We start from the raw sequence: 22,706 nt of genomic DNA, 5'->3' as shown, positions 1-22,706 counted from the left end.
TCCTAAATAATGTTCTCCATGTACTGTAGTTAAAAAAGTTGCCTCAAAACAGTGTCTCCACTGATTGTTACTACATTACTCATTTTCAAATTGCTTTCTTTTCCTATAGTCCTTTCAGAATGTAAATGAATTTAGATTATTATAATTGTTTGCCTTAGATCCTGCCAATTAAAAAAGAAGAAAGATTGAATAGAAGTATTGCTTTGCAAGTGACAGATATCTTGCACTGCCTTAGGTTGCATTTCTGTTTGTTTTCCAAATTTCCTATGGACACAGTTTTGTTTTTTTCTTTCTTTTCACTTCTTTTATTTTCCATGGGGATTGTCAGCAGAAAATTTGAATCTAATTACTCAGGGATGGTGTTCATGTCATGGAATGCCTTTCTTGCCACAATAGCTTGTATAGGCTCTCCACGGTACTTCTGGCTGGCATCTTCCTAGCCCTGGAGTTTTTCTATTCACATCCCAGTTATGTTGCTGAGTAGAAAGGCTAAAGCAGCCTCTTTCACTGAAAGGTCTTCAAGATCCATAAATGTTAGCTTTTAAGTTGCCTGACTGGTGGATGTGAGATGCTGTCCATACCCACACACAATGCAAAATGTCACAGGTCTGCTATGGGCTGAGGTTTAGGACTGCACATCTGAGGAGCCCCATGGTGGTCACACTGTTACAGCACTGCCCTGACTCACCAGATGTTGCTGTGGTTGTGCTGCCACATCACAGCTGTGCTCATGTGAAGCAAAACCAGCTTCAGCTAAAGAAGTAAAGGACACATCCTTGCAGTATGCAGAGCCAAAGTAGGATCAAAAGGTCAAGAGTTTCTGCAAGATAGGATGTTTGCTGGTATGTCAGCGAGTGGCAGATTTGGTGAGTTAAGCAGCAGTTGTTGCAGAACAGAAATAACTTCTGGATCAAGTTCACGCTTGTTAATTCCACTGTCCTCTTTAAAATGAGCAGCTTGTGGCTTCTGAGGAAATGCAAGAAATTCTGTGGGAGCCAGGCACACATCTTCTGACTTGTAGTACAGAGCTGTGTGGTTCATTTGGGTCTGGTTCAATCCATTCATCATCAGCTTGGCCAGTCACGTGGGGCACAGTGTGTTCCTGGCCAAGACCAGCTGCACACTATTGGGAAATATTGTCATGCAAGTCCTCATCTGGGTTGGAATGGCATTTCTTCAGCAGTCTTGATTTAGTGCTGAGTTTAGTACCTTAGTACCAAAATTTGCCATTTCAATACTTCAGAACTGTACTTCAGTACTGCAGTACTCAGTACTGCAGAGAACATGTTAAGCTGTAAACAGCATCAAACTAGATTTCTTCCTGTTTCATCTTTATTAATAATAGAGTTCATGGCAGATTTTCAGCAAAAAATTGACCACAATTTTGATAGGAGTGGTGAGAAAAAAAGCTCTAAACTTTATACAGTACAAAAAAGTTAATTTTGGAAAAAGCTGATATGTTTTTATTAACAACAAAGCCTAGAACCTTTTTTGAAAGGACTTCTGCGACTTAGCTAACTGCAATAGAACAATTGCTGGATAAATCAGTTCTATATTACAGTTTGCCATATCATACTTAAAGACAACTCCAGTCAATTGGTTGTAAAAACTCCAGTCAGATTGGATGTAAACTTTGTAGACATGGAAGATAGGCTCTAAAAAAGCCCAAGGAGATTTTTTTTAGAGGCAGACACTACTACATGAAAGAGAAAATGTGACTTGAATCTGAAGGGAAGTCAGAGGTCAGTGACAGCTGAGCACAGGCTCAGGATATGTCACTGACATTTGGACTTTGTAATATAAATGGCCAGGACAGTCAGGTTCCTGCTGCAGAGAGAATGTTATCCCAGCCAATGTTATTTTGTTGATCTTTTGACCTATTATTTAAATAGTGATGAGAACATTTAGAGTGTCACTGGAAAACAGAGTTCTACAGTGATGTAATCAAATCTCCTCTGAGCTTTATCACCTTTGTGACATTTTCTGAAGTCATAGCACCTGGCAAAAGATATGTTGACCTGTCAGTTAAATTTGGATCTAGTACATATATCTTTAGGTAGTGTTTCATCATTTCATCCTAGTCAGAGATTGTTATTTTAGTAGCTATGAACACCCGTGCACAAGATACAGTTCCTATACTCAGCCCAAGCTGCTCTCTAAGAGTGGAAGTTGTTTTTCTGATAAATGTTTTCTATTAACCACCAGGGCTGCTCAGCAGATGAGTATTTATGTCACCATCTCTCATCTTGTCATGCTTGTAGTTTGCCTTCTCTTGCTGCTTATTGCAGAGGTCTCTGACTGAGCTTCATTTATGTAGGTGTGTGCTAAGGCTGTGGGAGAAATGGGGCAGAATGCACCTTTGCCTTCAAAGGCAAAGCAAAGAAGTCAGTTCACATTCCCTGCCTCCTCCATACCTCTCCAAAGCATCCCATTCCCAATGGGTGGAGAAAGGGATAAGTATTTGTTCTTACTCTCTCAATGTATGTTGTAGCCACTGAGAAGGATTAATTCTGTGGGAGGTGAGATGCACCCTATAAATATTTGCTGTACCTGCTCCCCAGTCCTTGCCTCTATACCCATCTTTTGTGTCATTGGGATTCAGGGTCATCTCCTTAGCATTTCAGAGCTTTTAGTGGTGTAAGCCAAAGCCACTGATACCAGCAGTGAATTCACATTATTTTGGTGAGGCAGTGCCTCTCAAAATAGTCAGAATCAGTGTTTTTGTTAAATGCTAACCAATTATTAAGGGCATTAGTTGCATCAGGGTGTGCTGATATTTTCTAAAAGTCAGGGGTTTTTTTTGCAGCCAAAACTTACTGAAAAGCCCCCATGGTGACAGAATCATTGAAGTTCTAAAAATAATTAGGGCAGCAGTGAGACATAATTATACCTACCTTGTTATTGGAACTATACTATGCATGACTGAAAATACCATTCTTGGAAAGAAAATTCATTCCTAAATATCAGTCTCTGAATTCTCAAACATATTTGTTTGAGCACCATATGTTGTTAAGAGTATTTAAGCCAGATTTTAGGTATTTAGATGCTTAACCTCCAGTAGCTTTAGATCCTACTGAAACTACACAAAAAACCCTTTCAAAACTGGGCCCTTTTATTACTGCAGCAGTGAACATTGTACTAAACCTTGAGAGAGCAATGAATTTTAAAGAAAAAATGTATTTAAGAGAAGTGAACACAGTTTGAGATGGAGGCGGAAGCCAACTCTTAATCCTATTTGTGGGCTTTGCTCCAGCTGGGCTAGCTGTGTGTGTCAGGGAAGCCAGAATTGGCATTGGGAAGCAATAACACTAAAGAAGATATAGGGATGGAGAGATGCAGTATGCAAGAGCTAGACTGTATTCTGTATTTCTGGGAACACTGGGATGAGGAGAGCAGAATTCCTCTCTACAGTGTTATGATGCAGGAGTGTGGGGAATACTGGCTACAGTGCTGAGAGAGATTGGGAAACCAGGGAGTTCAGGGGAGGGGATTAAGAATAATTAACCAGTCCTAATAAAAGGACTAAATGAGTATAGTTTGGCTAAGTGGTGACTAATATGGCCTAAGGGATAGAACAGCCCACAAATATCTGAGGGATGGAACTCCTGCAAAGAGAGAGAAGAATTATTTAGCATAAAGGATGAGTTGTAGCTATAGTAAATGGGGGAAATCAGACAAAGAACCTAATCTCAATATTGGGAACAATTTTCTGAATGACAGTTCAGTTATTATGCCCTGGAATAATCATTCTCAGGAAGTGTGGGAGCCTAACTTTTCCCTGTATTAAACACTTGGCTGTAAAAATACCACACACACATGAGCAATCTTAATCTTAGTGTGAGGGAATAGAAAACGTCTATTCTCTCACACTAAGATTAAGATTGGTGTCTAGGTGTCCACCACCCCTATGCTCTCTGAAAGAATTACACATCCCTGGACCTGTTTTTCTTCCCTGATGTTTGTTTTTTTCTCTGAGGAATCAGTTTAAATCCCAAAGTATATTAGCAGATATATCTGAATATATCTGAAGGGCGGCTGCCCTTGTGCCATAGGAGGCTGGCTCTGGCTGCCGGGGAGTAGCTGTGCCAGGGAGGACATCTTTAATTTATTTTATTTTATTTAAAAAAAACCTAGTAGGAGTCTTCTGAACCACCAGCACCTTGGACACCTTATAATATATATGATGATACATTTTTTTTATTGTTGGATAGGTCTTCACAATTTTGTTCTTTGAACAGAACCTCTTCTGTTGGGGCTGCACTGAAACACTGTTTTTACCTGGAAAAGAAGGGAGCCTCAGGGAAAGTGTAAACAGCGTGGAATCCTTGAGACAGTTCTGTCTGTCTAAGGCACAGCTGTGTCTGAGGAGCATGTGGCTTCCCCACTGTCCCTTAGTGACACATTCCTGACACTGCTTTCAGTCACATCCTCTTTGTGCTGGTGCTGCCTCTGGCAGTGCCTTTCTTTGGAGCAGTCTGCAGTGTGCTTGCTGTGTGTGCTGTAGGAATGTGGCACTACTGGGAGCTTACACAAATGCCTTTACTGGAGCTTCTTCCAGCTGTAGGAACATGGTGCAGTGTTGCTTGGAGTGTCTCTTTGCTTCCAGGAGGGCATGCTCCACTTGTTCTGACATTCTGCCTCTTGTGCAAACATTTATACTGAGGCCACCTGAGTTTATAATGCTTTAACATCTGAATTTTATGCAGGTATAAACAAGTAATGAGTTTGCAAGATAATGAAAAATCAGGCCCGAGGTCCTCAGGAGCAGGCTCCATTGTTATTTGAATAAGTAGACATGCAACAGTGATTCTAAGATCCCAGGAGAGTTTTTGCAAACATGCTTAAATCAAACTGCAGTTAGAGAAATTAAACTGAAAGCCATGTTATGGCAACAGCTGGAAGGAAGATCAAAGAAAGGACCATGGTGGCACAGAAAAAGAGCTGCATAGAGAATCACTCGTCTTCATGCTTCTGGCTACATCTTGATTTCATGCTACAGTTTACTGACCTCCTTTCCCTTTCCTTCTGGGTGTTGTGCCAGTGTAACTCCTTGTGGGTCAATGCTGTAAATTGGATCACTGGTAGGCTAAAAAGGCAGCCCTTCAGGGGTGTGCTTGCTCTCGCAACATGACAAGCCACGACCAGCAGGGCCGCAGAGGGAACTATGGTTCATCTTGGCTGTTACATGTGAGCCTTGGCTTTTGAACTGAAGTAATTGGACGTGCCTTTCCCATCAGCTGTTCCAACAGCCAAGGTTTGCATCTATACAAGAAGATAAGCACTATGTAAATTATTAGTAGTATATTATTATTGCTATGTAAATAATATTTAACTCATTGCATTACAGAGGTAAAAATGACTTTCTGTGCATGTATGTATAAAGAAACGGGTAAAGGCTTAATCTCTTCAGCCTTCTGCAGGGGAATTCTTGGGTTACTGGTTAAATGGAGTCCCAGCAGGTGTTTGCATCTCTCTCTGCCTCTCCCAGTTACACACATGCTGCGTGTTTTGCTCTTTCATAGCCACTCCTGCACGTTGGATAGCACAGAAGAAAGAAACAGATGCAGCTTCTTTCAAAAAGCTGCAGGGAGAAGTTTGTAACATGCTATTCAAAATCTCCTGTAAATAAGTAAAGTATTGCTAGAGTGGGTACTTTGTGGGGTGGGAAGTTACTGTGAAATTCAGTCGAGACCCCTCCTTGGATGAAGTCTGTCAGGCAGTAATAGCGTTTGCCCAGGGAATTGTAACTCTGCCATTCCTTCTGGCTTTGTGCCAACTCTGTGGATTTAGGGAACCTCATGTCCTCACCTCCCTACTGCTGTACTTCTGTGAGGGAAACTCCAGCTCTAACTAGAAACATCTGAGCAAAATATTTTGTTTTTCAGACAGAAAGAAAAGTATCTTGCATTTGATTTTCTAACCTTAATGATAACAATGGAATGGAAGGCAATATAATTGACAGGATTGTAGTTTTTTGGGTGGGGAACTGGAGGAGTTTATTACCTTTGCTTCTTTTATAAGTTTCAATATGCCCCCTTAAAAAGTATTATCAAAACAATATATTTCCTTCATTTAGATGTTAGTCACTATGAAAAGTTCCTAACACTGAACTACGCAGAGGCTTTTTCATGAAGTGTGAGTTTAATATTACATGCACAAGATGTGCCTAAATGGGTCTTTCTCTTTTTGAGTCAGCATACCAAGAACTAAATGGATAAAAACTGGTAAAGCATTACATTAACATGTAATAATATTTGGTTATTGCAAGTTTCAACATAATTTATATTTTTATTAGCTGACCTAACTTTCATCCTTTCATCTTTTCTTCTGCTATTTTAGCAGTATTTCATGGATTAGAAAGCTTTTAGTTTTGTATCTAATGGGGATAAAGAGTGGTGCAAATTTCAAACTCTCCATGAACCAGCTGCTGTGAAATCACACAGAAGCATTTGGAGCAAAACTAGCTTAGATTTCCTGAAAATTTGCCCCAGATGTGTTATGCACAGTTACATCTTAATGCCTAAATTATGTTTTCTTTCCTTGAGGTTTGCAAAGTTCCTGTGTGGCATTGCTTTTCTGGATATGGGCTATTTCTGAGCTACACACCTGCACAGCCCTGGGAGAAGCAGATGGTGATTGGTTGGGGTAAAGCTCCATAAACCTGGATAGTGTCCATACAATTCCTCCTTTAATTCTTATTAGGCTAGTAGAGTAATGCTATATGAATCACTGTGGGTTTTTTTTTTTTTTTTTTTTTGCTTGGAATCAGAAATGAAACTCTCAAAATTCTGGTTGTTATTAGACACAGCATTCTTTTCAACCATTGACAATTTCATTTCTCTTTCCATCTATGCTAAAGCTCAAAAGAATATGCATGTATGGTTTTAAGACACAGAAATGTTTCACTGGTCTTCTTAAAATTCTAGTACATCCTTTCATCCTAAATACTGTCTGTGACCAAAGCTATTAGCCAAATTCTAACCCCTAAACTAGAAATCTAAGAAACTGAAGATTCCATCCTGCCCTGTGTTATGTGGCTCTTCTTTTAGAGAGAAAAGGTAGAAAAGGTGTGTTAGCTCTTGGCAGCAGGAGCTCTGGGCAGCACAGTAGCACCTGCAGGCTAGGCTGGGGTAGTGGCTGAGGAGCCAGCTGGCGTACCACAACCCTGAGGGACCCTTCTAGTGTTCCTGCTAAGTTGTACATGGACAGCTGATGCTTCACTCCATAGCTTTTGGACACAAAAGCTCTCCTTTGCCAGGCAGCCACCTGTCCCTTGCCTCCTTGAGAGTGTGTCTTCCTGCCCTGAAGAATTCAGCCCATGTTAGTGGTTAGTGCCTGTAAATACCACACACTGATCACCATCCTCTTGTTTGAGCTTGCCATTAGCAAAAGAATAAAAAAAAGATCTATTTTCCCCTTAGCTTTGGAATGATTTAGATATTATGTAGGCTTAATCTCCATGGCACTTTCTTCCTCTAATTCAACCTGCAAGGATTTATATAACCAACATTATTACAGACTAATTAAAACTAACAATCTTCAAATGGTGTCACATACTTCTTTATACTTCCTTTGCTTGTGGCAGTGTGACAGACGGTGTTCAAGAATCCAGAATAACTGTGCTTGTTTCCTGTTATATAAGATGCCTCCTTAAAATAGACTGCTGAGAGACTTTTTGAGTTGGTGTGGTTTTTTTTCTTCCCCCCAAACAGCTTCACAATATCTCTGTGCTGCCAACGTGACTGCCTGTGTGCTTCTGCTATAATATTATTTAGTCTTGGTAGAAAAGAACATGAAAACAAGCTTTGTTTTTGTCATTCCATGCTTTCCTGTGGCATCAGATGTAGAAGGGTCACATGCCCTATATTTATTCTCCTTTAATTACTAAATGCCTCGCTCCTTGAAGTTCTCATGATAGTGAGTTTATCTGCAGCAAAGGCAGCCAGCCTCTCTCTGCATGTGAGCCAGTTTTACTCCCAGCCAGGTGTTCAAGGGCAGATGCAATTCAGTCACGCTTGAAAGAATTCTGTATCTTACTTGGTAAATAATGATAGTGTAATCATGTCTTGCCCTCCTAACACACATCGTGGTAACCCCAGTTTGGCTGGCTGCCCCTCCAGCCAAATTTCCTGGGAGCCTCCTAAGAATCACATTGATGAGCTCCACACATGAGCTGGTTGCCTTGTGTTCTAACTTTAGGGCTTTCTGTTGTCTCCTTCTTCAAGATAATTAATTTTTTTGTGCTTCTTTTTCTTTCAGCAGCAATGCAGGGCATACATCATGGGATTGGATTCAGTCCTCAGACAGGAATTGCTTTTATAATTCGGAAAATGCCTGTTCCTGAAATTTGTCCAGCCCCTTAAGGTCGCATTAGTCTCAGTAGGAGCTAAAGGCATGCATCACATACCCCAGGAGATGTCTGGGTCCTTGCAAAATTGAACTTGCAGAGGAAATTTATTATACATTCAGAAACAAGTGACCCAAGATTGGCCTCAGTGAGCTTTGGAGCACGATTGTATCTCCAGAGAGTCGTTGAAACTGCCCCTTACATTATTGATTTGAATTTAATGTGATCAGAGTGTGTCTCCTTGCAGTGTTAGATGTCTGAAATATAACCATGCAAAAAGGTCCCACAGATACTCTGTTTCTCCTGGTACTAACTGTATCACATAGTCCATGGATCTTCCTTCCATATCTTTCTTGTCAGAGACAGGTATCTGGAACAGAGAATAAATCCAAAGGGGAGTATAAATGCTCTCTAGCTGGGGGAGCAGAATAGCAAATGAAAGTCTAAATTGGTGCAGTGGGCAGGAGCTAATCGTAAAATAAAGACTGTAAAAGCACCCCTGAGTGGGCATTGAACTGTTGGTGACGAGCTGAATGCTTTTCATCTGCCTGCTGTGTTTCTGATAGTACCTGTTTAAATGAATAGATGTAACCAGACAAAAAGAAAAACAGGTAACACAACAGATGGAAAACAGCTACAAGAGAACATAATAAAACGAAGGAAAAAGTAAGTCAGTGATATTGATGACTGAAAGGGAGTCAGTGGCCAGTGGCTTTGTGTGATGCAGAGTTGTGCTGTCCCAGCTCAGATGTGAAGCAGTGTGATGGTTTTTGCTCATGCTAACAAGGCCCCAAGTTGGTTCCCTGTCCTGTGCTCCACAGGGCTTTTCTTCTTTGGTTTGTGCATGCAGGGCTGGTGTGGGCATTGATCTGTGCAGGGAGAGTGAACCTGGCTGTCTTGCATGTCTGTGTTCATAATATATACAAAGCAACAATTTTTGTTATGGGGCATATTTCTTCTTGCCAAAATAATTGTATCAGTAGAGCTGCTCTTGACTAAATGCAAATTTATCATTAGGTAGTACTTTACATTGTATTTCCTTATTCCCCATGCTGTTTAGGAATAAACTGACCAGAATAAATACCTTCACACTAAGAAGGCCATTTGCTGTAACCATACTGCTGAAATTACAGTGGGATAACTTATGTTTATGCAGTGGTAAAAAAAAAGTGCATTTTTGTGGCTTGTCTGTCTATATCAGCTTTGCAGTGCTTTTGCATTGTGGGGACACAGTGTATGCCTATGGCTTTCCCACTGAAGCACTGTATCAAGGAAAAGAATAAAGTTTATATTTAGAAATCTATTATGCCTTGTGGTATAAAAAGGTTGTGTTATCAGCTACTTCAAGCTAAAGTACTTTAATCCCCTCTTGCTCCCCAATATTTGTCAGTCTTCTGAGTTGTAACATTCATTCTTGAATGACTGCTTGAATGAGGATATTTCAGTGATGCCCACAGTTTATGGTGATATTGCAAGTGGGTAAAACAAAAGATTTACTAAAAATAACCTAATTTTGTAGAGCATGACCTCTTGTGTGGCTGTTTACAAAACTGTAGAGCCCCACTCTTTATTGTGAGTATGATAGGTCCTGTTAAAGACAAAGGACTGGTGTTTAGCTCTGTGGCTCAGTGAGAGGGTGCAGGGGGAGTTTTTTGGTTGTGAGAAATCCAAGTGCTAAGATACACTGATATATGCAAAAAGTCTTTTAGAGAGGGCTGATTGCAAGCTGCATTTGCTGGGTACTAGGTCACAAAAGAATCAGGGTGGGATCATGAAGGAACAGTCTGCTTGAGGCTCCTCAGATAGTGCTACATAGGTTTGTTATGAGCCCAGGAGGCCTAAACTGATAAAGCTAGGCAGCTTGAATAAGTCCCAAAGGGATCAATATCTTTCAGATTGAATTAAATTTTCATTTTGTTCTGAAGCTTCAACAGGAATATGTTTCACTGTGAAGGAGCTGGAGAATTCTGTAATTCGAAGAGGCAACCCCAGACACGCCAGATCAGTTGGTCAGCTTAATTTTAACTACACTACCCAGTCAATAAGGCTTCCATCCTCTCTTGTTTAAATCAGCTAAAAGCATTTCAACTGAGAGCAGAATCTTGTGATGTTGTAAATTAAATTCTGAATTTTATTTTCTGTTTAGGTTATTTTAAATGCCCAATATGCCAAATGTGTGAGTGTGAGCAAATTTCCAGAATGGAAAATAATGACTTCTCTTTCTGCAAATGCAGGGTGAGGGAGCATTTGTCCTGCTTGTGCCTTGCTGCAGGTGGCTGTAGTAGAGCAAAAGAAGCAGATTAATCTCTCTGTTGTCATCTGCTCTGGAAAGCAAAGTATATTCATTTTTTTTTTTGTATGCAGACAGAACTGTCTTCTTCTCCTGTCCTCTGGTATAAAAGAAATACAGTGAGAAATACAGTTTGGATCTTATTCTTAGAGGGGCCCATGTACTTTTTAAGAGTCAAAAGATTTTTCTGTGTAGTGTTACCCCTTGTATTTGTAACATCTACCGTGGACCCAGGAGACTCAGAGACTGCAGTCCCTTTTGTGTCATGGAAAAGCAGACAAGATCCTTGCTAATTCCTCTGATATTCCTCCCCCCTGCATCCCTCACTCTCAGCTGTATTTCAGCAATATTGAACAGGAGTTACTGGCACTTGATTCAGGTGGTACAGAGCTGCAATTATTGGTGCTATCAACAATTCACAAAAAATATGGAGAGCCAAGTAAAATCAAACAGCAAATGCATTTTCCTGCCTTTTTATATGAGACAAGATGAGTTTAGAGAAACATTTTTGCATAAAAATGTTGAGCTGTTTTAAATAACTTATCTTTCCACTTCTAGAGGTATTTTCAAAATTTTGCTTTTGCTGAGAAACAAGCTTGTTCAGTGGATCAGTTTGTTCAACTATCTGAGAAGCGCCCTCAGAAATGAAAATTAATTGGCTTTCACTGAAATTTGAACAGGTAATAAGCAGAAAACTGCAGATTAAAGGCTTTACAAGTCATAAATTCTGCTTTTCTTTTTTTCTGATGGTGCCTGTGCCACACATGTGTACAGTTCAATTCTTCCTGGCAATGCCTTACTACTCTGTGTGGTGCATTTAATTTAATGGGTTTTTTGAATTTCACTTTACTGGAAATAGAAAAAAAAGAACAAAAGGTTTGTTTTAAAAATATCAGCAATTGCCAAGACTAATAGTGTTTTCCAGTTTCATAATTTTTCATAATCATTCTGCAGCATAATTAAAGTAGGTTAAATATTAAGGTCAGCTCCCAAAGGAGGTGGGGTCCAAGCCAGCAGAATGATGAGCATTCCTGCAAGAGGCTGGGCATGTGGGACTTCCCCTGCAAATGGTAGGATATGAGGACATTTAGTGTTGTGTAGAATTACTGCCTGAGTAGGTAGAGAAAGTCTTATCACAAAACATTGAAAGTGATGTGGGTCAAATTTGTGTCAATTTTTTTTCTCAGCAGGAAATGTGGATTTCATTCAGGCTTAATTCATCAGCTGCTCCTGATTAGCTAATGTCCTGCCAGAAAATCAAGAAGTTTTTAAATCTGTTTTGGTTACAGCCTTGGGAAAAAAAGTAGCTATTACCTTTTTCAGTTTGGAATTGTAGTTTGACATTTCTCCATTTATATTTAGATTAATATCCTAAAAATTAAAGCTTTAATTTTGAATTTAATAAATTTCTGAGACTAATGCTAAGTGATTCTGTTCAAAATTTTCAGAGAAAGTACATTCTGAAAGAAAAAATACAGATTTGCATTAACTCTTCTTTCATAACATCATTGGATCATGGAAGCTGAAGGGCACCTCGGGATGTTTCTACCAACTTCCTCAAATCAGGCTCAGCTGTGAGATCAGACACATTGCCCAGGCCTTTATATTTGGGTCTTAAACTTCCCCAAGCACAAAAACTTCACAGTCTCAGGGTGAAAAAGCTTTTCCTTATACCATGTCCAAACTCCTCTGGTGTGGGGTCCTGTGTGGTTTGGGACCCCGGTTTGTTGGTAAAAGTCTCTGTTTCAGCCTGTGCATTCAAAAGATCAGTCGGAGCTCTTCAGTTCTCGGTCTCAAGGTTGTTTATTGTATCTTATCTATAAAATTTTCTCCCTGTTCAGCCGAGGTCTGCTCAGCAGGACAATCAGAGGCATTCTGCCTGCCCCCAGGGCGGTGTTACCTTTATATATTACAAACTACATGTACAATATTTACAACTATTTTCCAATACCTATCATCTATATTAGACAGTGGGTTTCTACTCTAGACCAATCTAAAAGTGCCAACATCCCCAGTGAAGATGGAGGTAGAGAAGAAGAAGAAGAAAGGCTAGACATGCCCAAATCCCTCCATCTTGTCCCCAAAAACCCCTATACCAAAAATCCTAAAATCTATATTTACACCCTGTGAGTACTTTATTTTTACACTATTTAAACTGCCGTGGCTTTTATCTCTTCATGTAAAGGTGGTAAGTTGTTCCATGGTTCGTAATTGAACCCACTGGTGTTCTGGGCTGTGTGCCAGGGTCTCTGAGCCCCCTGGCAAGGGTCCCGGAAACTCTAGACTCCGAGAGGGATGTCCTGAGTTCCGACATTCTGGCTTCAACTAGTTCTCCTTCCATACCCTGGTGTGGAGCACAAGTCCATCATCTGGGTACACTCCTGGGAGATTCTGGTGGGGATGCTGTTAGGCACCTCCAAAACCACCGGAAATATTTGTGTGTATGTGCTGAGAAAATCTAGATTAATTTATTATTTCGTACCATTCATGAATTTCTTTGTGCTTTGGCCTATCTCTAGGAAGGTGGGATCATATTTTTTTTTCCTTTTGTGTTGTCTACTTTGCTTATAAGCTGTTGGGACTGGACTGATTTTAGCCTGCTAAGAGGAAGACCTCAGGCTTGGATCATAGCATGTTATTTATAGTAACAGTTTTAGACTCCAGTAGCTGAAAACAACTTGTATAGAAGAATTATCACCATCTCATGGAGGGGGCTTAAATAAGTACAAGGCAAAACTAACAGGAACTCTTAGAGGAAATATTTTTTACTATGACAGGAGATGGCTTGTCAGAGCTGGGCTTAAGTGCATTGAGTTTCAATGCATCTGCGTTGTCAGAATAGTTTACCATTTGTATGCTGGTGTTATTTTAAATGTGCTGACCTCAAAAATATTGATGAGGCAAAACCCCCTGCAAAACATACCTGCCTTTTAACCTTTTTATGGTTCTGCCAACCGGAAAGTTAAACAATGACAAAATGGACTGCGAATCTGTGTGCTGGCTGCTTTTTCTCCTGGTGTTATGAGAGGTTTTTGCTGAATGGGACAGATATGAAACAGAATAGCTTTCTGCACAGTATGTGGTCAGGCTTTAGCATTCAAGGTAATAGAATAACTGTAATCGTATAAGCTCCATAAAACTTACAGCTAAAGGATTTTCTTTATGTGATTTTGAGGACTGTTATTAAATGGCCAGTGGTTTGTGGGCCCCACATTGCACAGTTTCTGTTAGTCATATTTCTGAGCTGTCATGACTGCTCATGAGGAGAGCCAGCTAGGGGCTGACTAACCAGGAGTCCAGTCTAATGATTTGGCATTTCTTGTGTTAGCTCAGACACAGGGAAAGTCTGCCAGCTATTACTTTGGGAACTTTCATGAGAAGGCAGTGTATCTGTACATCTATACCTTTGATATTTTACAGTTAACAGCTGTAAGGTCTGTGTATATTTCTTGTTGTACTACGAGGATAAAACAATGCACGTCTCCTTCCTTAGTACTTGGTGGCAATGCTGGCACCTTGCAAAATAAATTATCAGTATAAATAGACAATGTATCTCAACACCCAAAGGCTGAGCTGGATGGAGCCTGTTTCTGACCTTTCCTTGGAAGATACCAGAGCCCTTGCCCTCACCTCTGTGACTGAAATAAAGGCTACTCTGGTCTGAAAATGGGTTGTCAAGTAAACGTGGTGGTAAGTGATAAAGATATTTGAATTAATTTGAGCTATAGTAAATATATCTCGTTTTCTAAACTAGTGCTAAACATCTTACTTCATTTTATCTGAGTATAATGGGTCTGTTTGCTCCATGCCTTAAGCATGCAATGACACATATCCAATTGATCCTCAGAGCTTTCCAAGAAAAGGATATTGTGAGCACTGTCTACCATTTTTTTATAAAACCTTTTTTTATTGAGAAAATAAGCTAGATTAATAGTAGAAACAACCTTTACCCACTCTTTTAAAAAATCGACTTGTTATTTCTCTTTGTTGTTTGATTCCTCAGCATTTTTTCATATGGCAGGGTTCTTCTGCTGGTTACCAAAATCACTCTTTTTTCTCTAAAAATGAAAGTTGGTTATGTGTGTTTGCAGTCAATAACACAGCAGAAAAGGTGCATCTGGTCATTTTTATCATGTATGTGACCACCACCTTGGTTGGTAATGCCTGAAATTTAGGAACCTGACTAAAAAAGAGAATGAGGAGAAAAAGAAATCAAAGTAATCAGAAATTATCTTTCTCTGAATGTATCAAGATATTGAGTCAAGATGTAGTTTTCTTGATAGGTAGTCTTGAAGGACAGGGGCTTGAGCTCTTGGAGAAATTCCAGGTATGATAGTTTATTTGAGTTACGCTCTTTGCCAACATTACCTTTCTGCATGAGTGCTAATGAATGATCCTGTTGCCAAAGGCAGAAATACATCTGTCTCCAGACCAGAGTTTTCCAGAACTTATGGGTTAGATAAAAAAATCTCTGCTGGAATACAGTGCTCCTGGTAAAGAGAGTGTTGTGAATCAAACAGGAATGACATGAGAAGGGGTTTGTTTCAGATCTTGTCATAGCCTTCTCTAAAACTGGGAGCTTCCCCTCAAATAACAGAATATGTGTCCTCTGTCCCACAGTACAGTTGTGCAGAACTTTGAGCTTCTCATTAAGCTATTGGTCTGCAGGCATATTCCTCATCTTTGTTTTGGTGCAATCCTGGAGCAGCTCTGTTGCCAATGAATTTACTCAGCTTTGAAGCTGATACAAGAATATGCCTGTGCTGTTAATTTCACAGTTTGCCTGTGTGCCTAAGACCTATCCTGAATAAAGTTTGAAGTCCTATTTTGACTCTTTTAGAATTAAATAAGGTAAAATAATGAGTTTCTTGGCAGTTACAGTACAGTTCCTGGGGAGAGTGCCGTCACTAAGGCACTGTGGCCAAAATATCTGAACTGCCACCCAAGATGTGAAAGATTACAGCCTGGGACAGATTTATTGTTGCTATGAAATTGAATGCATGCATAAAAATAAAGAGAACAATAAGGGGCAAGTGTTTACTGGGCATTAGAGACATGTTTATTATACCTTCCACAGAATAAGCAGAAAGCTCAAATTATCTCCAGATTTTAAAGGCATTGTAAAATAATTAAACACAAATACAAAGAATCTTACTGGAACTACAAATCCTGAAAATGTTCCTCTGAGGATTTTTATTTCATTCCTTACATATCTTACTAGGCTGCAACACCACAGCCCTGGGTTTGGCCACCCCGAGAATTAAAGTGGAATAATGTTGTTCTGATTCTTGTTTATAGCTTGTAGCTTCCTGTTGGAAGGCAGGGAAGGAGGACTGAGAAGGGACATGGCAAGCCAGCTGCAAGATTTATCACTCTGTCTTTTTGCTCTCGCTCTGGGTGAGAAAAACTGTTCGATGTAGAGATATGAGGAGAAGCTCCTGGAGGCTGTTCCTGCTTCTTGAACAAGCTTCCCAGGTGGTACCCCAGGATCGCAGCAGATGGTGGAAGGGTGGCAGAGCAAGCTGTTAGCTTGTGGGCTAAACATCCTCTAAAGCATCTTCCTGCTCCTAGCTTTGGGAGATGCAGGGTAGAGCATGGCACAGAGGAAGCCACGGCTCCCGGCCAATTCGTTGCCCTCCAGATAGAAACACGAGATTTATATGAAACCACATTTCATACCACATGACTCAGATTTTAAGGCTGGGAAAGACCTTGCCATAGTAATTCAGGCATATTAGCCATGTCAAATAAGTATGATTTAAAACACCCTTGGCACAAGCCCATTTAGGAGGTTAAAGCAGTAGCAGCCAAGCCAAAATAAATGTGAGGAAAGAAGCAAGAGAGGGAAAGGAAGTATGCAGACAGGGCAGGGGCAGGTGTGGGGTCTTCCCTTTTGGTGGTAATTGCCAGGACAACCTGGCTGTAATGTCACCTTACTGAGCCTGCGTCACCTATGCAGGTGAATGGAAGAAATAGAATCAATTTTGGTAAAAATTCAGAGAAGGTAGGTTAGATTCCTATGATCAGAAAATGTGAGCATCCTATTTAGTGCACTCTGTCCAGTTTGTATGGGTATCATATAGGTGATATAATTCAGTTATGAAAGATCCTGGATGAAACACTGTTTAGTGACCCTGTGTGACTGAAAATCAAGACTCGCTTTTCTCACAGAAAAGGAATCTGCATGGTTTTGAGTTTTCTGTATCCCATTGGTTTTTACCTTCCAGCTACATGAAGACTTCTATATGATATGATGACTCATTTAACATAAACATATTTACCCAAAGCAGAAAACGCACTTGGAAACCGTGTTGGCAAACATTTGAGTTGGAAATAATCAAAACTAATGGCAGAATTCCAGAATACTTTTGACATTCTATCAGTGTTGTGGTTTAACCCCAGCCAGCAGCCAAGCCCCAAGCAGCCGCTTGCTCTCTCCCCCACCAGTGGGACTGGGAAGAGAATGGGAAGGGCAAAAGTGAAAAGATTTGTCTATATCTTTGAGATGAAGACAGCTTAATAAGGAAATCAAAAGCCACACCCACAGGCAAAGCAGGACAAGGACTTAATTCAGTGGTTCCCATGGGCAGGCATGTGTTCAGCCATCTCCAGGAGAGCAGGGCCCCATCACACGTAACTTGGGAAGACAAACACCAGCATTCTGAACATTCTGCCCCTTCCTCCTTCTTCCCCCCACTTTATATCCTGAGCATGATGTTATATGGTCTGGGATATCCCTTTGATCATTCGGGGTCACCTGTCCCAGCTGTGTCTCCTCCCAACATCCCATGCACCTCCAGCCTCCTCACCAGTGTGGGTGGCTGTAGGACAAGCAGCAAAGGCCTTGGCTCTGTGTAAGTCCTGCTCAGCAATAAAAAAAACATCTCTCTGTTATCTTCACTGTGTTCAGAACAAACCCAAAACACAGCCTCAGATTTTAAAAACCAGCCACTGGGAAGAAAATTAACTCTACCCCAGCTGAAACCAGCACAGGCAGTTAACTAAAATACTACACAGATTATGTTTTACTTTGTAGGTGACAGTCCAAACTTCTGCTTTTTTCTACAGGAGGAATTATGTCTTGGGTTAGGAAAAAAAAAAAGAGAACCTCAATACAGCTGTTGTTTTGAGGGTGTGGCTGGTTAAAGGTGCCTTTCACTTATAGAGGCTCAGCCTGAGACCAAGGATCCGAATGTTTCATGCTGGGTAACCAACACTGCTGATCACAGATATACAGATCTATTGTATAACTGGTGATACAAATGCACAAATATGCTTAAGGAGTTTGCTCACAAGACTGATTTCCAACTGAAACTTCAATCTCTTTTCCAACATACATTAAGATACAGCAGGCAAGGCAGTTTTGGGTAAGTAAAGGTAGTGTTTTATTGCTAGGGAAGGTCATTAACCTGCTTGGGGCTTGTCAAATCAAGGCTTTGATAAGCCATCCCTTGCACAAATAAAGTTCATATCTTCCTCCTTGAATAGTGTATCAGCCAAGAATATTTTTAGTATAAAATGGACTGGTTTTCTCCAAATAAAGAAGAAAAAGAATTTTTTAGTTCAAATTAGAATTGTAAATATTTACAATGAATTAATACATGGCTGTTTAGCATCTACAGCTTGTGAGTAATTTCCTCTCTGGAAAATAGGATATGAAAATTAAATTTCTGTTCCTATTTTGACAGAGAAACTGATATGCCAGCTCAGTATGGAATTTTGTTTCCAAGGGTAATAAGTAGTGGATGCATTTTAGTGTAGTATGAACATCCAGTAAGGAATAAATAAATTATAGAGGCACACCTAAGGAAATCTCTTCAGATGTCCCTAATGATGGAGTGTGTCAGTGTTACTTATCAATGATCTTTGCTGACACAAGTGTGAATAATATTTTAAGTATCCACTTAATGTTCTACCTCCTTCTGATTCTAATGAACCTAGTGGGCCTACTGACCTCTACTTTGACAGTCCTAAAATTTTAACTTTGTCTTGGATAATGTATTGCTGAAAAAAATTTCTTTAATCAAACTAAACCATCATCCCTTGAATTTTATTAGCATTAATTTAGAAGCCTGGGTTTGAAAATCCCAGCCTGCTTGTAAAGTTATAAGGGGAAAAAAACCCGACTATTTCTGCATTGGTGGGATGTGAAAACAATTCTGACTGCCCAAAGGTATACATAATTAAAGTTTTATTTTAAAAAACAAAAAGAAGAGAATATCCTTTCAAGAAATTATCTCAGTCTTTGCTATGGATCAGGTGGACTTTCAAAGCAGTTCTCCTTTCCTGCCAGGGCAATGTATTAGTTTTATTTGGATTGAACTTTAATCAGCTTTCTAATGTCCCTCCTGCAATTTCAACTCTTGATCTTGTGATTATTTTCTCTGCCAGAAATCTTGTAAGCCTTTAAAAAGTCTCCAGCTGCATGTTTGCATCAGGACTCTCAGGAAAGAAATAGTCCAAATTATCTGAAGGCGTTAATCCAAAGTATATTAGCTAAACTGGATTAAATATGCATTCATTTGGAAGGTAATTCAGTAAAATGACATTAAAGACAGTTCTGTTGTGAATGAGTATGCTCACACAGTGGTCTAATGCAGTTTAAATTATGCCCTTCGAAAATTGAATTTGGATCAAGTTCCTTGTGTGTCTCTGTGGACACAATCCCTACCACAGCCATACCACACACAGTGGGGAAGTGGTTTGCAAGGCGCTGGAGCCCCCTGCACACCCCTGCATATTCCATAGCTGATATCACTTGGCTCAAGGGGGAGCTAATACAACCTGGAGTGTGATCAGCTTATTGTCAGTACATAAAGCCATGCTGCCATCACTGCCATCACCATTACTGCAGCACTGTGCAGAGTCTCAAGTGGAAATCAGAGCCCTATTATACTAGATATTAAATGAAAGAAATAAAATAGCTGGCTGTTGTACAAAGAGCAGAGCCCAAAGAGCTGCTGGCAGAGCTGTGCGGGCTGTGAGCTGCACTGCCCTCAGGTCTCCCACAGTTCAGCCTGCTGATTTCCCTGAGGAGCCTGGTGATCCAGTCTGCATGAGAGAGCCAGGCATCTGACTTGCCTGGAAAGGTAAAATACGTGATTTTCTAACCTCCTGTGCTGGATCACAGGGCCAAATCAGTGACCAGCTGTGTTTGGAGCAATGCTAGCCACTCAGGCTGAAGGGTTTTGCTCACTCGAATGTACTCACAAGAAAGCCACTCTTTACATATTTGTGTCACATTGCAGCCTACATGTGGTTAAACTATCCTTCTCTTCCCAGTTAAATGCTCTGGGAATTACCTGATGCTTATTGCCTTTTTCATCCTCTTCAAAATTCAATCCAGGCTGATAGGGCTTGTAAATGATTCTCTAGCCTGACATGTGTTGATTTCTTCTACAGACAAACAGAGAAGAGGAAAACATGAACTTGTGAGAAATTGCTCATTGTTTTTCATACATTTTGCCAGTCACAGGCCAAAATTATAAGGAAACTGCAGGTTATTGCTTTTTGCATGAAAAAAATGTATGCTATCTCAAATGTTATAACTGTCAAACTATAATATAATTCCAAGATTTTGAAAAGGCCAGGTACCTCCAACAATGTGTTTTCTTTAAGAAAAGGTTGGCTGTGTGCTTGGTTGGGTCAAGAAGTGGTTTGTATTACACTGTCAGCTTTGTAAAAAGAACAGCAAATTCTGGAGGAGCTTTTAGTGGCAAGAGGGATAATGGCTCTGTCAGTCAATTCAGGAAACAGCTTTTAGGAAATACATTTACACCAGGGCATGAGTCAGTGAGACCAGAGAGATGACCATGGTGGATGGAGCCACTTCCTATGTTTCAGACTGGACTAACGAGCTTTTACACATGGGTAAAGCTTTCAGTATGTTTGACCAACACTTACATTTTCACTTGTTGAACACAGAGTACAAGATTTCTCTTAAAATAATTTTATAGTGAAACTAAGATGTACTGAAGATCTTGATTCAGCATTATTGAATCCTCTCAAACCATGGAAATATTGCAAGGAAAGGGAGCAATGGTTTTGACCAACACATTTTGAGTATTTTTTCTATGAAAAAGAAACTGTATGCTTACATGAGAAGGACAGGTTATGGACTGCAGTCGTCAGGTCAGAGTAAAGAAAAAGGACAAGGAGGTGGTACAGAAGCTTCTGAGCTCTAATTCTGTGTCAGGTCAGTTAAAATCTCCCAGTGTTTTTCTTTTATTGGAAATGAATTTATCTGGAAGTGCTTTGCACTTGTCATAGGCTAAAAGAATAAAGCTGGTGGTGCACACAGTGTACTTGTGACCAGCTGCCATATGGCAATGTCGTACCAAGCAGGAATTTGTCCATGAGTCTGAGACACCTGATACAAACACAGGTTACTTGCATATTGAAATGTGTGCATATGCACATGTGTGTGTATATTCAGTCCTTCTTCCCTGACTCCTTTGGGTAAAATGATGTCATCACTTTTGTAAGTTTTGAGTTGGGTAATATAAACTGATACCAGTACAGCTAAAGCTTCTTAAAACTTAGAAGGATTTAGAATTATTGGTCTTGAGTGTCGCACTTCAGCAAAGCAAGGAGAGCTACTGTCGGCACAGGTTGCTTTATACATATATTAAGTCCCAATTTGTCTGCCAAAGCAAACAAAATTGTTCTATGCATCTCTCCTTTGAGTTGGTACTCCTGCTGACCTGCTCTGTTTAAAGTGCTCTGTTTTGCAAAAGGGAAACCATGGGACAGTATGATTAATATTGATGTTATCCCTGGGCGGTGCAGGATGCAAGTGTTGGAACAAACCAGCTGTAACAAAGATTTGAATGTTGCATTATCTCTCAAAATAAAACACTTTGCAAAACAAAAGTACTGAATGTTTCTGCTTCGGAAAAGCATAGCTTTTTCATCAAATGCCATACAAAATTCAGCATTCTTATCTGAGAATTCTGTACTAATAAAAAGAGTCTTCACTGCTTCCCCTGCTTAGTGGTTAGTGCAGCTGTAGTTCTTGTGATTGTCTCCATCTCGTCACAGACAGCAGTATTTTCATTGGTCAGCATTTGTTCAGCTTTTAGACTGCCTTGTGTTTTAAGAAACGATAAAAGATTTGAACAGCTAGTGCAAGGCTTCTTACAACTCAGCAGAGTCACCTGAGCATTTATCACCAATTAACGCCAAGTACAAGTATTTATTTTCTAATCAGTGACCTCTGCATGAGACACAATTCTGTGTGAACCTTTCATAATTTTAAAACAGAAATTGCTGTATAGATCATTGGTTTGGGTTTGGAGCTTTCCTGCAGGCTGAATTTTTTCAGCAGATAAAATCGTGACAGAGGCCTGATTGTGACCCTGCTTAATGAAGACTTTAAATTTGGAGCAACTGTTTGGTCGATGGCATTAAAATAGTACTAAAGAGTGAGGAACAAGAATTATAAAACTATCTGGATCAATGAGGTCAAAACTGAGAGCCTACGTAAATAGTAACCTGATAAATATTTCTGTTTGTTCTTGTTGATGAATTTGAGGTTGTTTCAGCTTACTACTTTTGTTTTTCCCACAGAGCTGCTCAGAAATTGAACCTGTCTTCCAAAAAGAAGAAGCACAGGCCTTCTGCATCATCAGTTCCTGAATCTCCTCTCTTCTCTACCTGCTTCAGTGGTATCCTTCAGACTTCCCCACCCCCTGCACCACCATGTTTGTTGAGGGCAGTCAGCAAAGTGAAAGACACTCCTGGTTTGGGCAAGGTAGGCCTTGCAAATATCACTAAAATACTGATTTTCTTTGGGAGAAAATTTTATCCTTGTGAAAAACATTAAAGGAATTGGAAAACCATGACCTTTCTCAGTTGGTTTTGCTGTATCTGGTCCCTAAACATGTGTAAAAAGGCCTAAAAACTTGAGTTAACTAATGCAAGTGAATTTCTAATAATGTTAACACAGACAGACCTAGCTGTGCAGCAGTTACACACTTCAAAGCTCAGCTACTCTAATCCACCTGCACTGGGACCACAGTGCTACTAGGTGGAGTTAATGTCCATCCTGCCCGGAGGCAGAATGCATCA

At 40.1% G+C, this 22,706-nt stretch overlaps 1 protein-coding gene across 1 annotated transcript in view; it reads left to right on the top strand.

Annotated features, from left to right (window-relative positions):
• KIF26B (kinesin family member 26B) overlaps window positions 1-22,706 on the top strand; it is a 275,199-nt gene that overhangs the window by 148,599 nt on the left and 103,894 nt on the right. The window contains exon 5 of the mRNA XM_030236166.2: window positions 22,206-22,389. Within this exon, the coding sequence (XP_030092026.2) occupies window positions 22,206-22,389 (184 nt within the window). The remainder of the gene's footprint in view (window positions 1-22,205; window positions 22,390-22,706) is intronic.

Source organism: Serinus canaria, chromosome 3 (assembly GCF_022539315.1).
Source record: "Serinus canaria isolate serCan28SL12 chromosome 3, serCan2020, whole genome shotgun sequence".
Classification (NCBI taxonomy): Eukaryota; Metazoa; Chordata; class Aves; order Passeriformes; family Fringillidae; genus Serinus; species Serinus canaria.
This window is presented reverse-complemented; position numbering and strand designations above follow the sequence as displayed.